A 19800-nucleotide genomic window follows, 5' to 3' on the forward strand; every position below is an offset into this window, starting at 1 on the left:
ATGAATTTGTCACAAACATATATTATTAGATGTCTGTCTGTATTTGCTCCTGGTATTTCTAGGGGTTGTATCTAAAACTTGAAAAAAGCTTGGCAAAACATTGGCACTTGGGATGGGAAAAATCCCCTAAAAAGCTTTGAGATTTTGGGCCTAAATGCTGAGAAACATGCAGCTCTTAAGTCAAGCCTATGAGAATAATTTACAGTGTCTATTCAAACTATTATGTTTGGTAAAGCATTTTTTGGTTAATAATAGGCTTTTGACCACGGTTGTATTCTTGTTATGGGAGTCATGAGTTGCATAGCATAGTCTGCCTTCATTTTAAATATCCACTTATGCTTGAGGATATGTGTTGCAGTCAGATTCACATGAGGGGTAACCACAAGTGGATTTCACTCAGGAACCTCCAATTTGCCACGTTTGAGAAGAGAAGCCCTGAGAGGACTGCTGTGGCTTTGTGGCCTGTCAGAGTTGTAGGTTGCTGGGAGAGTTAATGACTTCTGTGTCTGTTCTGGAGGGTGGTCAGATGCTGGAGGTGGCTTTGTTCTTACAAAAGGTCTCTCTGACTCAGTGGCCGCAGGACAGCTGATACTGGCTGTGACCTCCCAGTTTCCATATGCAGCTGCTAGCATGCAGCCAGGCTCCTGTAATAGTTTAGCAATTGTGAGCTGTGGAGTTGCACGGTCCTTTGCTTGGAGTTGGAGCCTCCTTTCAAAGAGATGCTTCGCCATTTTGTTGGAGCTTGTCTTGTGTTTTGTGTGGAGCCTGTTCTCTTTGCACTAAGCGACAGAGCAGTTTATGATCACAACCTTGTGTCTCTGTCAGTTAAGGCAAAGCTTAGCTGGGCTATGCCACTTTCTGTGAGGAAACTGAGTGTGAGTTTGTATCTCTTATTTGGGGAAGTAGAGAGTAGTGGAACAATTCAACTTGATTTCAGTGTCCCTGTTGCTAAAGCTCTTTCTTGCTCCCAATCTCTGTTTTTGTAGGTGAGGATCGCATTGACATCCTGTCTGAAATTTGGGATCACTACTTTACAGAGACTCTTCCTACGCTCCAGGCAATATTCTACCCAGTCCAGGTAATCTTAACTCAAATAACCGCAATGTCTGCTAACAGCATGGGGAAATGTTTGTTTCAGCAGAACTGGCTAGTGGCTAAGCAGGTCTCAAAACCTTGAAGCTGAATCTGAGAGGCAGTAGCATTTGCCCAGATCAGCATTTGTTTTTAAGAAGGACTGCTAAAATCTACTGGGCTAGCACAGTCTTCTGAGCTTTTATTTCCCTTTGCCTACCCTCTGTCTGTGCTTAGCTAAGCTTGTACAGCTAAATTATTGGATTATTTGTCTAGATTGAAGCTCTGGACCATTTGCAAAAGTACGTTCTTCCATTTCTAAAAATCTGGAACTCTGGTACAGATGATAGTGCTGACGATTTGTCTTCAGAGAAGGAAATCTGAAGTCCAGATCATGAGCAAATGTGTCTTACTCATCCAAACTACTTTTGGAGTGCTTATGTCCAAGCTCTGTCTTTGGAAAATCCTCTGTTAGGGTTTTTAAAGCTTTGATAAAGGGGCAAGTAAATCTCTAAGGACAAATGAACAACTTGTGCAAGACTTATTTATACTGGGTATTTTAAAGCTGAGTATCCCATCAGAATTGTTGAGCTCTATCAGTTTTTCACGTAGTTTTGGTCAACGTTTCCGTATGAGAAATGTGGATACCTCCCTAGGCTCTTTTGATTTTCTGTCCTGTCAGAGAAGCAAAAATGTACTTCATGAGTAGACTGACATTCTGACAAATGCTAGCTGCCTTCTTGACTTTTGACTGTTCCATGAGATGTGTTTTCTGGAAAAGCTTCTTTTCTTTTAGTTATATTCCCTTTGTTTTGTTTGAAAGACAGCATGTAAAGCTCAAAGTTTGTCCTTTTCCTCTAATCCTATTAAAGCTAGCATCTCCTAAAAGAACAAAGACCTTCTATAAAAACAGACACTAACCTTTTTACTGTGTTTATTTTTATTCTTTCCTTGCTGCAGAAGCTTAAAGGTAGGTGTTTGGCAGCTAAAACTGCACAATTCCACTACGCTCCCTTTCTCTCCCTTTGCAACTAACTCACAGTCATGGTGTGATCTCATCTGTTTATGTAGCAGTTTCTGCTCTGCAGTTATCTGTGCTCTGTAGAAACAACTGAGCTAACTGTGTTATGTGATACCTGCAAATGCTAATAATTCTTCCACTTACCAGAAAAACCTGCTTCAGCGCAAAAACTACTGTGCAGTAGTTGCAGCTTTTGGAATTTAATTGGTAGTGATTAAACTATGAGTATGGGATGTTGAGATTCTTTGAAATAATAACTTTCTTAGTGTCTTTCTTGTTGCAAAGTCTTTGTCAAAAATCTGTCACAGAAGCTGTTAGGGAAGTATTGTCGTTCCACAGATGAAGAACTGAAATGTAACAGATCGCGTATTTTAAACTTTGCAAGCACCTATGTCCTACATGCATTTATGGATTTGACTCCCTCTGGATACATCTAAGAGCCTGACTCTAAGTAAGCTGTCCTAGGTTACAATCAAGTGAGTTGCTGGTGCAGCAAAAAAAACCTAATGTATATTGGTCTTATCCCCAGGCTAGTGCCCTGATAACAAGCTTGGTTTCTCCTATGAATAAGGAACTGTATGTGCCTATTTATCTGGTGTATTACCAAATGAAAAGAGATCATCCAGCAAATCTCTTTCACCAAGTTGCTGTTCTTCATGCACTACTCCAATAGCTGAGAAAGTCTGTGTGCTGTTGGCTCCTCAACATTTGAAACTCCTTTGTTGCAAATGCCAACATAAGCATTTTGTGACTTTCTGTGATCCTGGCAGCTGACCATTCAAAATGAAAGTAAGTCAGCCAAATATGTGAGCGTGTTACCAATGGCAGTAACCAGAAGTAACTTTCTGTCTCAACTGAGTTTGAACCTGAGGCTCATAGCTATTGCAGAAGTATGACCTTTAAGCGGCCGAGTGGGTTAAATTGCTGTACAGAGGAAAACTATGTAAACAGGTCAGTGACTTTAATATAATTGCAGCTGTTGATGTAACCACTTGGTGTGGAAAAAGAATAGCAAGTCTTGTTTTGTTTGGCACAGTGAGATGTTTGCATTTTGAAATGAGATACGAAATTAATGGGGCCAAACTGTATGATATAAATAAAGCATGCAGCTGCTGAAATACAGTTTGGAGATAAATATGAACCAGACTGTTCTACACCTTGATGTTTCGAAGCACTCAGTGCTGGTTTAAAAACAGCAATGTGCTTTCACAGTGGCAGTGCTGCCTGCCACAGCACTGGCTTTAGGTCATATTTACATTTTGATGATGCTGTTAATTATGACATTAAAACCATTATGAATTAATGATTAACTGATGTTAATTCCTTCCAGCTAAATATTTGCCTGAGTGAGTATGTTACGGATACTATAAAATGGTCACAAAATGGAATGCAGGTCAGAGATTAATGTGTTGGGGAGAACAAGGAAAACTTTGGGCTGGAAAGTAGGCAGGGCTGGGAGGAAACTTTCTGCTGTTAAATGGGGCAAGGTAAAGTCACGTGTATCTTAAGCCTAGCAGAAGAAAATGCAGTAACACACCAGAATGCCCAGTCAGGTTCAAGGATATCTAGTTTGCTAAGAAATAGAACAGTTTCTTCACTTGTTAAACCTGCTCACTTGTTGATGTTAAAGGCCACAACACACCTTGTGGTGGAAATTGAATCTATTGCTTTCATTCTCTGTCTGGTTGCCTTTTAAGTGATGTTGGTACAAGCAGCCCAACTAGCCTAAATCCTAAAATCTATAGTTGACTGCATTGTGGATTTTTCTTTTGTCTAAAGTGCGGATATTGAGCAGACAGACACAGAACAGAGGTAGGCTTGATTAAGGAATAATCTGTACCAAGCTCTTTCCCTACCAAATCTTTCGTGATTTCTCAGCTCCAAGTGTCAAAAGCACCAGCTGCATCCATTCTGGGCTTCAGATATTTGTGATCAGATTGGCTGCCAGTTGGGTTTTGTAAATATGTTATCTTCTGGTGAAATACAGGCCCCTTTTTGGCTTTACTCCAAACCTAGCAACACGTAACATAAGGTGTTACTCCTTTCAGAACTTATGTGGGACAGAGACTGAGTAGGAAGCCACCAGAGTGCCAAAAGTCCTCACACTGAGCAGCTGGGGGTGGTTTACCACAGCAGCGATGGGCGGGATAGGCCCTTTCTAGCTATGTACGTGCATGTGTTGGTGTGGTGTTCCCATATCCCTTTACCAACTCTTAGATTTTTGCCTTCTGTGTTTTCCAGGGTCAGGAGTTGACCATCCGTCAGATTGCTCTTCTTGGCTTCAGAGACTTGGTCTTGCTAAAAGTGAAGTTGGAAGAAATTCTTCCTCTGGTCCAGACGAAGCTCCCAGCTTCCATTGTCCAGATGCTGTTAATTCTGCAGGTGGGGAGCTTCTGGTTTTCCTTGTTTCACTCCATTTGAGATTCTCGTCTTCACCTAACTGATACAAACCTTGGTAAGGAGAGTGGGGAGGGCAGTGATGAAAGGGAAGATACGCGTAGTTGTGTGAGAGTGCTAAACGTAAAAATGAAAGCTGAATTTGAATGGTTAACATCCTGAGCTTTCCTGGAAATCAATAAGGGTATGTCCACGAAAGGGCCAGGTTCTGCTCTTATGCGTTTGCATTTTCCTTGGTACTTTGTCTCCCCAGCTAGGAGCAGTCCCAGTACTCTTCTAATTTCCTCATAAATTGTCATCTCCCAGCTTCTGTGAACACCTCCAGTTCTCCTGATTTGTCAGCTTTGTAATGACCCAGCAAGACCCCCCTTATAGATGATAAAGGCATTGGAAGGAGTATTGCCTGCTGGCTTCCTAATATACCTCCCCCCTCCTAGATGGGATGTGGAAACTTCTCTGTGAGAGGAGGAATATCTTATGGCAGCGGGGAAAAAAAAATGCAGGTTTTCCAAGGGCGTCTCCTAAGAAACAAAGACTTCTTATGAGGACTGTCCTTTATAATCAGGCCTGAAGAGAACAGTGCCCCTGTCTTCCAAGCAGGACATGTATGGCTAAGTTTACCATTTTCTATATTGCTCAGCCTGACAGTCCTGAAAAATACTGTGATCCAGGTGGCTGTTTGCACTCCTCTCACTTAAATTTCTCTTCAGATATACCTTATGATGTGTGATGGGGAATAAAACCTGCTGAAGTATGTGCAATCAGAGTCACAAAGTAGCTAAGCTGGTATTTCTGTGTGAGTTCTCTCAGTTCGGATCTCCCCTGTGACCCAGGCTGTATTAGCACGAAATACTAGAGTGCTAGCTCAATTTCCATAAGATATCTTAATAAAAGCAGTCTCGGGGCAAAGAGAATCTCAGTGACACATCTGAGAAAGAAAAGTCTACTGAGGGTTTGCAGGAAGCTAGTCTGTGGACATTTTCTGAAATTACAGTTAAATTGCTCAGTGTTAGCTACAATCTTTCATAGCTGTAAGCTGAACTAGGGAGGGTGCTTCTCCTGTCTCAGGGAAAGAGCAGGGCTTGTAAGGCTCTTCCACAGAGACATTTCCTGGCAGAACTGCCTTGGTATAGCTGTATTGCTGTCGTTATTCAGTGTACATCTCATGGTACTGTAGCTTGTACCTACCTTCCTATCCTTTGGTCATTAAAAGAAAAAAAAGTCCCCTGGCAGCCTGTTGCCTATAGGAGTATGACTATGACCTGAACTAGGAGGCTGGTGTAAATAGCACCTAAACCTCCATTTTGGCTCTTAAGCTGTGTTCCTCTACAGGCTGTGCTGATACAGCTGAGATATTCCAGAGCTAAGATGTTTGGCAGACCCCAGGCCTTGTCAGAACCTTACTACACAAGAGTAATGATGGCTTTTCATGTTTGATTTTTCAGAGTGTTCATGAGCCCGATGGCCCCAGTGAGAGCTACCTACAGCTGGAAGAACTGGTCAAGCAGGTGGTGTCACCATACTTGGGTTTGTGTGAGGACCACAGCATCTCTGGTAGCACCTGCTTGCTTGGTAAGACATGCAGCAGCATAGAGGAGCTCTTTCAAACACTCTACTCTTTCTGTGGTACACAGGTTGGCTAATAGGACGCAGTGCACATCTGTGCTAGAAAGGAGGTGGTGCATGACTCCACAAGAGAGAGAAAGCAAAGGTTAAAGCACCCTTAAGAAGGTCCTGGTTAACACACTTCTGAATGTAGATTTTTCTGATCTGCTTTTCATTTTCCACCGCATACGCATGCAAAATCTGCAGTCTTTCTGGAGGCAGTTTGGATTTTAAAGCTTCTCTCTGTGGTGTGTGCCTGAGGTGCTTTCCATGCATTTGAGCATTCTGTTTGGGGAAAAAAAAAAAATCATCTATTTAAACTGTAGATAAACGGAGCTAGGAGAGAGAACTGGCACCATGCTTCAGAAAGGTGATGCTTGTAGTGGAAAACCTCCATATATGATTCAAGAGCTCTGCTAACAAGCATGGCCAGAGAGAAATAGAGTAGCTAAGAAATAGATATGGCCATACTGTTTAGGTAACCACAAAGATTTAAATGGAGTAAGTGAAGAAAGCTCTAGACCCCAAATATTTTGTGGCACTTTGTCAGCTGTAGCCTCTCCTTTGATACAGACTTTGTCTAGGGAAAGACACATCCTGTCTTGTGTTACACTTTTGCAGCATGGGCAGGGTAAAAGAAGGTCTTAAGGGAGAATGGTTCATCAGGGTTTGGGTATTCTCTGCCTGTAACAAACTCTTGGCATTGCTTTAGATAAGCTATGGCTCAGGCTTTTTGTTCTTGTGGTTGGGCAAATAAATAAACTTTCTTTTATGCAAGTGGACATGGTTAGACTTAAGCATTGAGTTGCAGATCTTATCTGAGGCTAGATTTAGACCACAATCATCCTGTAAATGTTGAACTTTGACAAATGTGATTGTTTGGCTGTTTATGGATGCCTGCATGGTGCTGGGATAGTGTGAAGTGTAGCTGTCTCACCTACACTGAAGTTCCTAGCCAGCCTGGACTTCTGCCAGCTGACCAAAGCATTGGTGTCCTAAAACAAAAAAAATCATATGAACTGGCCTTGTAAAGTTCATGTGCCTTAAAATCATTGTACTGGCTTTGATTTTTACCTGTCGTTTATTTGTGTGTATTTTCAAAGTGGCCTTTTGCCCTTGCTCGACCCTGTGCTGAGCAGGGGGAAGAAGTAACTTTTGTTTGCATTACACAGCAGAGACAAAAAGAGCAGCATCTTTCTGCAAATAATCTTGCTGTTTTCAAAGTGCTCCTGTGGTGGTGGTTTCTTCTAATACTTGCTGCTTCTCACCAGATTTCTCTCTCTCTTCCTCTCTCCTTCTTTCTGTCACTTTTTTTTGCTTTCTCAGAGCCAGTGTTCTCTCTCACTAGGCAGCTGGTAATGACAGTGAGTCCCAGCAGGTTTCCTGCCATACTGTGGCTCTGTGGCACCTTTCTGTTGAGCTTTGGGTGTGCTTGCATTCTCTATAGATGCTGTGGAGTCCAAACTGCAATCTAGAACACAGCCTTCAAGTTGCACTGGTGTTGAGAGATGCAATTGAGGACGACTGTGGTCACAGCTGTGAATAAACATAAAGCTTTGGCCTTCAAGGCTGCAGTATGTTATACTTGATTTAAACTGAGAAAAGAGAGCAGCAGGAATAGGTGTGAAAGAAAGAGGACAGAACAGCTCACAGAGGAGATTTGAGGCAGGCAACCTCCCCAGCCAAAGCAACAAATCACAAAGTCTAGGTGGAGCAAGGGGAAGTGAGCCACATGGCAGAGCCTGACCCAGATACCTGAGGCTGTGGCCTGTTTCATCCTGAGCTCTGCAGTTATCCCTGCTTCGGTGAAAGCCCAACTACTTCAGCTGGATTATATTCCTTTCACTGTGCTTGTTACTGTCCTGTTGTCCACCCTCCTTGCTTCCTCTGTGTAAATTAGCCACTACCTGCACTGTAAGGATGGTGTGTGTTGAAGGGATCCAGTTGTCTCAGAAACAATGTTTAAATTACGAATAGAGGAAAAAAAGCATTCATGCTGTTCACCCCGTGTATTAAACCTAGCATCAATGCTGATTTGAGTTTGCCTGCAAAATAATCCCTTAAAAGATCTTCCCAGTTTATGTTCCTGATAACAGCACAGCAAAATAGAAATATTTTTTTAGTTAAACTATGCATGATGGTTTCCTTAAGAGAGCATCATTTCTGGTCATTGGCAACAGGCCATCCATTCTAGGTGAAATGACCTTCTTTCCACTTGAAGCCCACGAAAACACACAAACTAATCTTTGAGTTCTCTGGCAGCTCTTTTGTCTTCTGTGCCATGATGTGGTGGTGGTTCAGCCACCGTGCATGCCGGATCGTAGCTCTGGGCAATGGGGTTTGAAAACATTAAACTGAGATGCCTTTCTCCCTAGGGGACTACTCCAAGGAAGATTTCAAATGGGAAAGGTCATTGGAGAAGGTCAGAGTGCTTTATTTCAGCACTCTGGTGCTTTGTTCTTCTCCCCATGTCAGATTCCGTCTTTCTGGATGGAGTTCTGTGCATTACAGTTCTTATGGTGTTCTGATACAGTGAATACATAACATTGTTTTGGTGTGCCAATGGTGAGGCAGTGCCCTGCTCCATAAGAAGATGAGCACAACAGCTGGGGAGAGACAAAGGATAGGTGGCTTGCAGAAAACAGACCACAGTCTGATGCTTCTCAGCCATCAGTTCATAGCTGGAGGTTATGCAAGAGTTGCATACTGTTCTTAATTTCCCAGAGGACTGTGATTGCTTGATAGAGCAATCAAAGGAGGAGAAGTAAAGCAATAAATCTATGTTCAGAGTTCAGCCTAACTTTTTTTCTGATTATTATAAAGAATTTTACTTCAATTTCCCAAAAACTATCTGTGGAGATTTTTTTTTTTTTCCTCAAGAGTTAGGTCATCCCTTACTTGAAGAGAATAAACACTGATAGATTCTCCACTATGCATTTCTCTGTTTCAGTACCTGATCAGTGATGCGTAACCCATTTCTGCAACTAACCTGATCTTGAAAACCTTCCACTGAGGGAAGATCCACAACTCTTCTGTGCGGTTACTTGCAGCCCTTATTCTTGGCATTAACTTGTGTTGCTTAATGTCTTAAAAATGTCTGCTGCAGTTGTGGGGAGAAAATAAGAGCAAGACCTCTTGTTGACTGCCCAGTTATCCTGTCTTTGATAGGTACAGCTTCTGGCTAAGTGTTTGCTAGGGGCAAGAGAAGGAAGAATTGTAATTTCTTCCAGTGAGGCCTACCAGCTATGCTGTAAGTTTCCAACACATGTTTCTGTGGAATCTCATCAATTTCACTGTGACAGCAGGAGACAGGGCCATTCTCCAATGCTGTAAAGTTAGATAACGCCCGTGGCTACCTGAGATAAAATTGGAGCCCTTTGGCCTTTAACTTATTTCATGTTCCCATCACCTTCCTCCTCTGTGAAATTTTATGGTCAGAAATTGACTCTGACAAAGGTCTTGGTTTTCAAACACGCTGAGATACTTAACCAGCTGTGTTTCCAAGTCCACCAGCGAAACGCTGCCAATATCTTGTTCTTAGTGCTTCTGCTGAGCTGTGCTTACAGAGCTAGGCAGAGCTACCTTCTGGATAGTGAACTGCTTGGAGTCTGGATCCAAGCAGAAGCCACTGAAGTGTCAGAATAGATCTTCTCAAACTTCAGATTCTTTGCTGGGGAGGTCTGGCTGTACTCTTTCAATTTGAATGTTTGGAAAGCATAGATGTGGGAAGTACATTTCCTCAGATGCATAAAGTGTTTGGCTAATGTGTCAGCAAAGAGCTTTGCATCATGTTTAGTAGGAGCGGAGATTAAAATCTGGCTCCCGTAATGCCCATGAGTGACCTGACCAGTTATCAGAGATCAGTGTCTCCTTCAAAAATAGAAATAATGACTTGAGAGCTCTGCCTCCTTAAAATGTGGGTGAACCATCAGCCTTAGGATGAGTTGAACAGGGGTTTCAGATCCTTGCAATGTATTGGGGAGCACTCTGTAATTCCCTTGAATCTTTGAGTTTGATGATGTATGATTGTTGCTAGTCTGCTTGAGGAATCTAACTAGCACTTCAGCTACAAACCCTGTTCTAACATTAAAAGAGAAGCTTGCCTTGCCAAGAGAGCTCTCTAAATGCTATCCTTTTTTCCTCTCTAGCTGCTGATGTTTGCTTTGGCTACTCAGGAACTTCAACTGTGATCCCTTTCCTAGACAAATCCCCCACAACTCATTTCTTCTCCATGATGGCAGGCATTGCTCTGCTAATTGCTACAGTATTTAAGTCAATGTATTTAAGGAACGTTCAAGTGTTCTGGAGACATAATCTAAGGCAGTTGGAGTGGGAAATCAGATGAAACTAAAACATGAATTTCTGAATTATGAATAATTTCAAAAATGGCCTTTGCCTTCCTTCATTTCAGCATCTGCCTTTGCCATTCTCTGTTTGTCCCAATTGTTTGACTATAGCAGAATAGAAGGGAGGAGAAGAGTTAGAGCTTTGTTTTCTCCAAGTTAAAATATGCACTAGGAATACATTTTTACTGCCATAAAGAGCCATGAGAGCATGAGTCTGTGTGCAGTGTGGATGTGCTCACATTGGTGATTGGCTGCATGATTTGGGTGAGCTGTGGCCATGCAGTGGCCGTTTGGGCCCCAGCTCACACTGGATGCACGTCTGCTCGATTTGTGGACATTTTTTGCAATCCAGCCTCTACTTAGTTTTGGGCTGAGCTGAAGCATGTCTTCTCTGTCTTTGCAGTCTATCTGGGTTACAGTGGTTACTACAGTGTGGTCAAACTCAGGACCTTCGCTTTATTTTTGCACACAACAGGCAGCATTGTACTCCTGTTCCCATGCTGATAAAGGTTTGGGGAGAGGATTGCGGTCTTGCGCGTTGCTGTTAGTGTTCGCTTCAATACCAGCAGGCTTTCATAATCTCCCCTTCCATATTCTGGTCAGATTTTGAAATCTGGATGATGTCAGATGCTGAAGCACCAACACATGCATCAACTCCGTAAAGTCTGCTCCTCAGTGTGCGTACAGATGCACATGTGAACACAAGTACACACATAGCACGTGAGCCTCAGAACTGCTGAATGCAGCCTGGCTGGCTGGACTGCAAATGAGCGCAGTAGTTGAGGAGCACTTGTTAACCATTTTGCCACAGAACACGAGGACGTACCAGAAGGGGATGCCAGGACCAATTTTTCCAGTTTATGTGCAGTGAGGGTTGCCAGGCTGGGCAGGAGCAATGTTACGTTATTGCTTCCTACACTGTGCTTGCATTCAATGGACTTTAATCTCTCAGCTCCTCAGGCTTGGCTGTTTCAGCAGCACTAAAAGTTTACACACAAACTGGCACTTCTTTCTCACGGGAATATTTTTATTTATTAAGTGAACCTCAAGCCATGGCCGTGATTTCTTTTTCCTGTGTATCCTGGCCTCTTGGGAAGGGTTGCAAGCTGTGCCTGTTTAAATGGAGCATATTTTCATTTTAAACGTGCTGTTTAGAATTTGAGAAAAGCAAAGATTTTGCCCTGGACTGCAAAATCTGCAGCAATGGAGTCAGGAGAATTTACCGCTTTTTGCATGGCTCAGTTCAGTTTCATCTCCTCAGGCCTCTCCTAACCCAAGAAACCTTTGCATAGATAAAAACCACTGCAGGATAGACATAATGTAAGTATTAATTTGTGGAATGGCATATTGTGATGAACACAACATTAGAAGGCTGCTGAGCTCCCTTTCTTCTCTGCAACAGTGAGCTGAGCAGCCTGTAACAGTGGCTGTGTTCCTAACCTAGACAGGAGGTGGGCACCGATGTGCATTTCAGACTCAGCTTGAGTCAGTCATGTTACAAGTAAATAACTACCCCACCACTGGCTGCTTTCTTTTGGCGTCAGCACTTGACTTTGTTGACAGCGGTCAGCAAAGAAGCAGCCCTGGTAAATAATGTGAAATGTGGAGAAATAGCTGCTGCTTAGACTCCCATGTTATTTGGATTTCATCGACACCAGACCAATTTTCACAGCCCAGGTGCAGTTTTTACAGCACTGCAGTGCTGGTGTAACTCCCTGCAGCCATTGGTAGCAGCACAGGAGTGCTGGTGTGGTTCCCCTTACGTGACCTTTCTCTGGTGACCAGCACCATGGCTTGCTGTGTTTGAGCTGCAGTGGACACATGAGGAAGATATCAACTGTAACCAGCCTCAAAAGTTGCTTGCACATACTCTTAAGCACAGAATGAAGTTTTCCAGTGAATGTGTTACTGAAAGCACAAGGGTGAAGTGTTGTCATGTTCTGGCTGCTCAACTGCTCCTCCTTGTAACAACACTGAGCTTGTTTTCTGCCTTTCTTATTGATGCAAGCTTTCAAAGCTGTTTCATAACCTTCAGAGATGAGTGCTTTGCTTTACGTTTTGTTACTGTCTCACGCTCTGCAGTCTTGCAGAAAGTCTCCTACGTGATCTGAAAGGCTTCTGACCTTAGGACATGAGCCCCTGCACTTCAGGATGTTGGTGAGATACCCAGTGGCTGCAAGCCGAGTCCTCTCTGTTCCCTGCAGCCAGCCTAAGAGCTTAGACAAAGCTTTGCCTCTGCCCTGTTGCTCATCGCTGCTTCCTTTTTTTCTTCCAGAGAGGCGGTACTCCAGATCCCGCTCCAAAGCTGGAGGACTGAGTTACTCCTCTCACCTGGCGACAAGTCGGCAGCCCAGCGAGATGGCCCTGACACCTCTGACGGAGCAGGAGGGTGAGGCTTATCTGGAGAAGTGTGGTAGCATCCGTCGCCACACTGTTGCCAACGCTCATTCAGATATTCAGCTCCTGGCGATGGCCTCCATGATGCACACAGGCATGGTGATCGAGGAGTCAGACAGTAATGACAAATGTCTCCTCCTGCAGCCCAGTTTCAGCCACAGGCAGTGCTCCAGTGAGCCTAGTATTGCTGACGGGCCGGAGGGAGGCATGGCGGCAGGCAGGCAGGACTCAGCAGAGCTGAACTGCACATCAGTCAGCTAGAAGTTGTCTCTCTGAGGAGAGGAAGACTCTATGTGCTAAGCTGGACAAATGCTCGTGTCACCCCCGCTGGAAAAAAAAGGAAAATTGGAGTCTTGCTCCTGGTGTTAAAACGGCCTTGGATGATCTAATGTCTCTTTGGGAACGCTCTCCAGACTTGTTTTCCTTGCCTGTTTGTGATCACTGTTGATAGAGGTACCAGCCTGCTCCCAAATGCGCGTGATGGGCTGCAAAGTTGAACATGGCGGTTTACCTTCTGTGAGCTCTTTTACTGCGCTAGCCTAAACCTTTTGGCCTCAGGTTTCCTTCTGTTTCTTTGGTATGATACAAATGAGCCTCCTTCTGCTTTTGTCTTTCCTGGTTTTGTGCTACTTGTTTGCTTCAGAGAACCCTGTGCTTAATGTTCTTTTCTTCCATACTTGAGGTGGTGATGACCGAGGACTGCCTCTTTCTCTTTTGAAGTTGAACTCAGGGATGAAACCACTTGCATCTTGCAGAAAGATCTGCTCAGATGGCTTGTGAGAGAAGGAGACCCTTTGCTTGCTTCCCACAGGCGTGAGTGAAAAGAATCTTGAAGAAACCAGATTGTTTTTTGCCCCACACTTAAGCAGAACTGGATATGTGTGGAGTGCCAGCTGAGCTCTTCCAGTATATGCTTTAGTTCCAGTAATGTCCTTAGGGTTGGCGTTATAAATTGAGTGCAAAGGAGGAAGTATAAAGTGAGAGCAAATACTGTCCTGAGCGTCCTAGTGTTTGGCATCAAATTGCTGTTAAAGTTTTGGGGTGGTACAGCTGCAATGAAAGGAGAAATCTAAACCTTCAGAAAGGGAATGCTCACGCATTTCTGTTGTGGAAGAGCTAAAGGTGCTTCTCCAGGCTGATTGTCATGAGTGCAGAGCGGGAGGTGACGACAGGGCTGCTTCCTTGAGCTGCTCTGGTACTCCCTGCACTTGCAGGATTTGTGAGACCAGAGATAAGCAGCTGGGTGCAGAGAGGAGCCCTGTCCTCGTAGCACATTTGTGAAGTGCTTCTGACCTCCAGTGGTATCTTGCTTAGTGCAGCATTTCCTTAAGATAAAGCGAGGACTACTTGCAGTCTTTGTCCCTGTTTTTATTTTGAAGATGAGGAGTGGGTCCAGGTCGTCAGTGCATCAGGAACTGCGGTGCCCACTGTATGGCACCGCTTGGTACACAGCTGCTGCTTCTGTGGGAGAAGAACCAATTTGTTGGAGCAGTCCCCTGCGGTACTCCCCTGATGTCTTGCTAAGCAGATTTGCTAGCGTAATTACAGGCTTAGAGGTGAACTGAAATGCTGCCTTAAATGTCAAATCCCGTTAAAAATGTGGATATAACACCACAGCCACTAGAGTCCAGTCACTGTGGTACTGACTGCAAATAAATCTGCCTTGACAAGGAAACAGGAAGTTAGGATGAGCCTTCAGGATGTGTTTTTGCACACTGTGACATTAACTGCAGAATTTGCCCTGCTGCCACTGGGCATTAAGCGCCCTCTGTTGCACAGGCTGTACTGGAAGAGAAGCTCAGACCTGCTGAGATTTGACTTCAGTAACATGCGCTGCAAAAACCAAGTGGATGGTTATTTTACGACGAAGCACTGAAAAAAACAGCAACGAGCACAAGATTTTGCTGTCTGCGTACACGAGGGTGTTGCTTTGTCTCCTGTGGTTTGCAAATCTTGTTGGCCTTTGTAGAAATGCAGTGTTTGGCTCCCCAGCTGTGCTTCTGTGGAGAGAGATTTGGTTGTGCTGTTTGCCTCCTAGGAAGGATGTGTCCGGGGAGGCAGGAAGATGGGGATTTTAGCAGTCCTTCCTTGAAATGGATTCTAGGGGAAGTTGCCTCCTCATTCTGAAATTGGACTGATTGTGCCACCCTGATGCTGTCACATGCAGTGACTTGCAGCCTTCTCTTGGCCAAGTGGGCACGTGTGGAAGTGGTGGTCCTGCAGCATTTCAGCTCGCTCCTACAAGCGCTTCTCATCTCTTTTACTTCTCTCATTTCCCTTTTGTAAATGCCTGAAGCGAGCAGCGCCACCTTCTGTGATGAAAATGAGTATGGTTTGTTTATTTCCTGACATACTCTTGGATCATCTCTAGGGCTAATAGGAATCCAGTCCTGGTTTTAACTTGAATGTCTTTTGTTTTTACATCTATTTATAATTTGAATCATTTTGATGTTGTACCTGTTACTTTGCGAAAATTTGCACCGAGCCACTCTGAATCGTGCACTTCCTCAGTTGTTTGGATGTTTTGTGTCGAGAGAATTAAAGCTGGTGGCTTTACTTTGTAAACTGAGCTAAACTTGTTCTTCAACCAACACGGAGGGTCTGGTCTGAGAGCGGCTTTCAGGGGTGTGTTTGATGAACGTGGAATCTTTCTTTTGTCGGTGTTGGTACTGCTGCTATCTTTCTGCCAGGGGTAGGGGAATGCTGCAGAACTCAGGATGGCTGTGGGCAGTGAGCTGCCCCTGCTGTCGGGGCGCTTCTGGGTGAGGCAGGGTCAGACCCTTCCCTACAGCCTCGTGACTCCTCCAGGAATTTGGGTCTTAAGGATCTCCCCTACCCTGAACTCACACCACAGTACAGAGCAGTCGCTGACTGCAGCAATATTCGGGAGCTGCTGTTTGAAGCCTTTGTTATGGGCTTCAGAGCAAACTCCCTCTTATGCCAAGAGCCAGTTCATAATTCTTGTGGAATAATTATTAAGGACTGCATACAACAGCCCCTGTTACACTGGAAGAAAGATTGGAGTCACAGAATCATTATTTCTGGGCTAAAAGTTTATGAAGACAGCTGCATTGGCTCACACTCAGAGTTTGCTGTTGCTGTTATCACCAGAAGGACACATCCACGTTTCTTTTTAACCTGAAAACCTCAGTTCTGTGGGATTGCTCAGGCTCCTGGAAGAGCGGACAAGAGCCTGGTTCTGAGATGCTCAGAGTTAGACAGTGTTGCACCAGGACGAGCTGGAAGGTAATGGAGTTAATGTATATTAAATGTCAGTGAGAAACCACAAGATGCTCTTCACTGTATGACTCTTAGAATGATTTATTACCACTATTGCTAACCAAGCCCTCTTTTCCACTGTGGGTTTTTAATCCACTTCACACTAAGCAGCTATAGACTAACAGATATTGATGGTTCTTGGAGTAGAAACATGAGGTCTTCCCTGCACTCTTGTGCCTCTCTCTGGGGCAGTTTCACTATTACAAGGGCTGTCTGCTGCCTTTCTTCAGGCTCATCCCAACCCAGTGAATGATCACTTATTTTCTGCGTGGTTGCAAATGAAACAAAGGGGGGAAGCTGCTCTGAAGGAGGGAACTGATGGCACCTGTACTGGAAAGCTCCTGCAAAAGGAAGGAACTTGAGTCCAATACTCTGCTCCTGGGCAAGGGTGAGCTGAATGAGCAAGGTCCAGGGAACTCAGAGAAGCGTTTGAGACTTAGTATCTCTGGGATTAAGAGTGATTCTCCTTCACAAGCATGTGTGAGTGCTGCAGAGAAGAGGGGATTAGTTATGATTCCCCCCCCCCCCCCAGTTCACAGTCCCTTCTCAGAAAGTGGGGGGGGGGTGGACACAAGTGTCAGGTTCTGAGCATTACAGTTCGTGATAGCACATGGTAGATGGAGTACCTCCAAGCTATGCAGCCTGGAGCTGGCTGTTAGGCTGTCCTCTGCCCTTAAATGCAAGGCATCTTTTCCCTGAAGTAACCTAAGGTGAATGCAAGGTCTGGAACCCTGTAGTTTTTCTTCCATTCCTTGTGGTGGCTGCTGTAGAAAGCATTGTCCTCATTTCATGCATCCCAGTGGCACTTTATTCAATGGTATTTCCAAGGAGGAGCGACAATAGTCCAGTGACTGTGGTTACATTGAGATAATCCAGGTGCAGGACCTTCAGATGCACTCTGATGCTCAGCAGCAGTCTGGCTCTGTTATCCTAATGAAGCACGTTGCTGCAGCTGCTGGCAATGAAGCAAGAGGGCTGAGCCCTGCTTTACCCTCTGATTCTGATAGGGACATGTGATGGAGTGAGATGTGCAGCTCTTGCTCAGAGGGACAGAGCTGGGGACAGCCTCTGCCTGCAGATGGACTGAGACCACTGTTAAGGTCAGAAACAGGCTAAAGTTACAGTGAGCTGCTTCTGCATTCCCATGTTTGCTGCTGTTGCTCTCTGAAAGGGCTCCCAGATCAGCTCCTCTGTGAGGAAAGGAGGAACCCAATTTGAGTTTTAAAACTTATGTAGGAGCAGTTAAGACTTCCCTGTCAAAGACACGATTCTATTTGGAGTCCGGAGTCTAAGAACAGATTCACTTTGGAGTTTTAACTAGAGGGATCCGTAAGAGATGTATGCATATGTCTGTACAGAGCATTTCGACATGAAGAAGCCAAAGCTTCAGCCTGAGGAGCTCTGTCTCGGTGACTTACTGAGGTAAGTGGAGTTTGTCACACCTGGTGCAATAAGAAACTAGGGAAACTTGTATGTGCCACTTCTCCTTAACAGGAGCTTGGTTCCTTGGTGCGCTGCCAGAAAGGCCTGACTCATCTGAAGCTGGAACTGCCGCTTTCTTAAAAACAGCAACAGAGACTAAGGTAAAACTTAGAGAAGAACAACTTAATGCCTGGGTGACTGAATGCAGAAATGGAAATAAAACCACTAAGCTGTAGCGTACCATTCTAAGGTTTGACAAGTTGCTCTTGCTGAGTTCATGTTCAAGAACAGAACTGTGGGCACTCGCAGAGTTATGGAGCTGGTGCCAGCAGTCACAGAGAGGATGAGTACTTCTCCACGCAGGAGGGAAAACCAAGGAGTAACCAATGCAGACCTGCAAGAGACCTGCTGGGACTCTGCAGCAAACACCTGTCTCTGCAGAGCGTAACAGGTGGGGTGAGGTAAGAGGTGTCTTTTTTTTTTAAGCATATAAAGAATCAATTCAGTTGTATGGAAATCAGTTTGTCGGAGAAGGATAAGTAGAAGAAAATGAATGTTTTGGGGCAGTTTGTCACAGGGCATTTGGCAAGCAAGTACTTCTACTCTTAATAAGTTAAAGAATGCAGCTGTTTCTTCCAAAACTATTGCTGCCCAACTGCTGAAATGTTGCTCCATTTAAGCAGGCAGTTCTTAAGGCTCTTCAGGAAGCTGAGCCGAGCAGGGCTTTCCTGTAGACCATGCTGCGGCACTGGATGAATGGCTCTAGAAGGGCTGTGTGCCAGCCTGAGTATTTATCCATGGTTGCATTAGTGAGCAGCTAGTGCTACGTCGCAGTTAAGGTCTGATTATGATGAAAGAAGCAGCTCCGGCTGTGAGAGGAAATCACTGAGCACAGGAACCGTCATGGGTTGCGTTGGTCCAGATGAGTCAGAGCAGGAAAAGGTGGCTCATCGGGCAAAGTCTGGACAAAAGCTAATAGGAAAATCATTTCCCATTTCACAGTTTCCTCTTCTCAGAGTTTCAGAAACTTTTCCATCTCAAAGGGGAAAAAGAACAACCTCCAACCTCAACCTTTTACAGCTGTGAAACCCAATCACTTGCTTCCATAGAACAAATGGGTTCAGTTATGATTGCTAAAACATTGGACCGAAGAGCAGGGCTCCAGGTTTCTAACAAAAAGATGATTTTCCCTGTGCTGCATCTCAGTCTTCAGCTGCTCCCCATCACAAAGCAGAAGGTGAAGTCACAGAGGCAATGCTGTGTATTTTGCCCAAAATGAGAACAAGTGCATTCTTCTAGAAGGAATTATGACCGGTGAGAGTTGATAATGGCTGTGCTTGGAATAAAATATTGGAGTAGACTCAAGCTTGGGTTAGCACACTAGAATCTTTCTGCTGCTTTAGGGGCAAGGGAAAATTAAAAGTGAGAAACAAGCGCTTCTGCCTTTAGAACAAATTTGTGAACTGGAAGAGATGGCAGAAATAGCACAAAATCTTCACCTGTTCTGAGATCTGACAAGCTTAGAGGAACTGTTCAGTGCTTAATGTGGGGCATGTTTGTTTTTGTTTTTTTTTTACACAGGTGTGTATTTTTATGGAATAGGTGAGGTCTCAGAATAATAATAAAATTAAAGCCAGCAAAGCAAAAAAAAGAAACCAAAAAAACCAACCAACCAAAAAACCATGAACGTACACGCTTCCTGAAGTAAAGACAACTCAGATGGTACAATGGTGGTGGTGGCACCAGTCTGCTGCCCAGATGGATGGCCTCCTTTCAGGGGAACCTAACAAAGGTCAGTGTCTTTCTGTCTCTTGGCCTTGTCTTCTCTATCTTTGACTACTCTGTGTTCTTCCGCCAGTTCTTGGCTGTTGGTCTGTCCCTTGTTTTCATGTTGTCTCTGGTTATCCCCCATTTGTTCCCGGTGTCCCCCATTCATCCTAATTAGCCCCCATTATTCTCTGTTACACCCAGTTCACCCCCTTCCTGTCTGCCCTTGGCTGTAGCCAGACACACGGTAATGTTGAATAGTTCTCAATGCTTTAAATACGGGATCATCACCCAAACAATTTACTTTCACTTGCGCTACCTCTATCTTCTAACAATGACTGAAGCTATCACCACCCTTCATAGAAACATCTACTTTTTTTTTTTTTTACTTATATAATACAGGTCTCTAGCCCCGGGGTCTCTAGCACCTGGGGCAGGTGATTTTTTTTTTTTTTTAAACAGCTCTCCCTCTAAATAAAGAGGTAACACACAATG

At 44.3% G+C, this 19800-nt stretch overlaps 1 protein-coding gene across 9 annotated transcripts in view; it reads left to right on the forward strand.

Moving 5' to 3' along the window:
• Positions 1-15406, forward strand: part of PRR5L (proline rich 5 like) — a 66898-nt gene extending 51492 nt beyond the window's left edge. For all 9 annotated transcript variants that reach the window (XM_021401804.1, XM_021401806.1, XM_021401803.1 and 6 more), the window contains 4 exons: positions 987-1078; positions 4334-4474; positions 5935-6061; positions 12716-15406. In XM_021401804.1, the coding sequence (XP_021257479.1) occupies positions 987-1078; positions 4334-4474; positions 5935-6061; positions 12716-13098 (743 nt within the window). In that variant the 3' untranslated portion in view covers positions 13099-15406. The remainder of the gene's footprint in view (positions 1-986; positions 1079-4333; positions 4475-5934; positions 6062-12715) is intronic.

This window comes from Numida meleagris, chromosome 6, assembly GCF_002078875.1.
Source record: "Numida meleagris isolate 19003 breed g44 Domestic line chromosome 6, NumMel1.0, whole genome shotgun sequence".
Lineage (NCBI taxonomy): Eukaryota > Metazoa > Chordata > Aves > Galliformes > Numididae > Numida > Numida meleagris.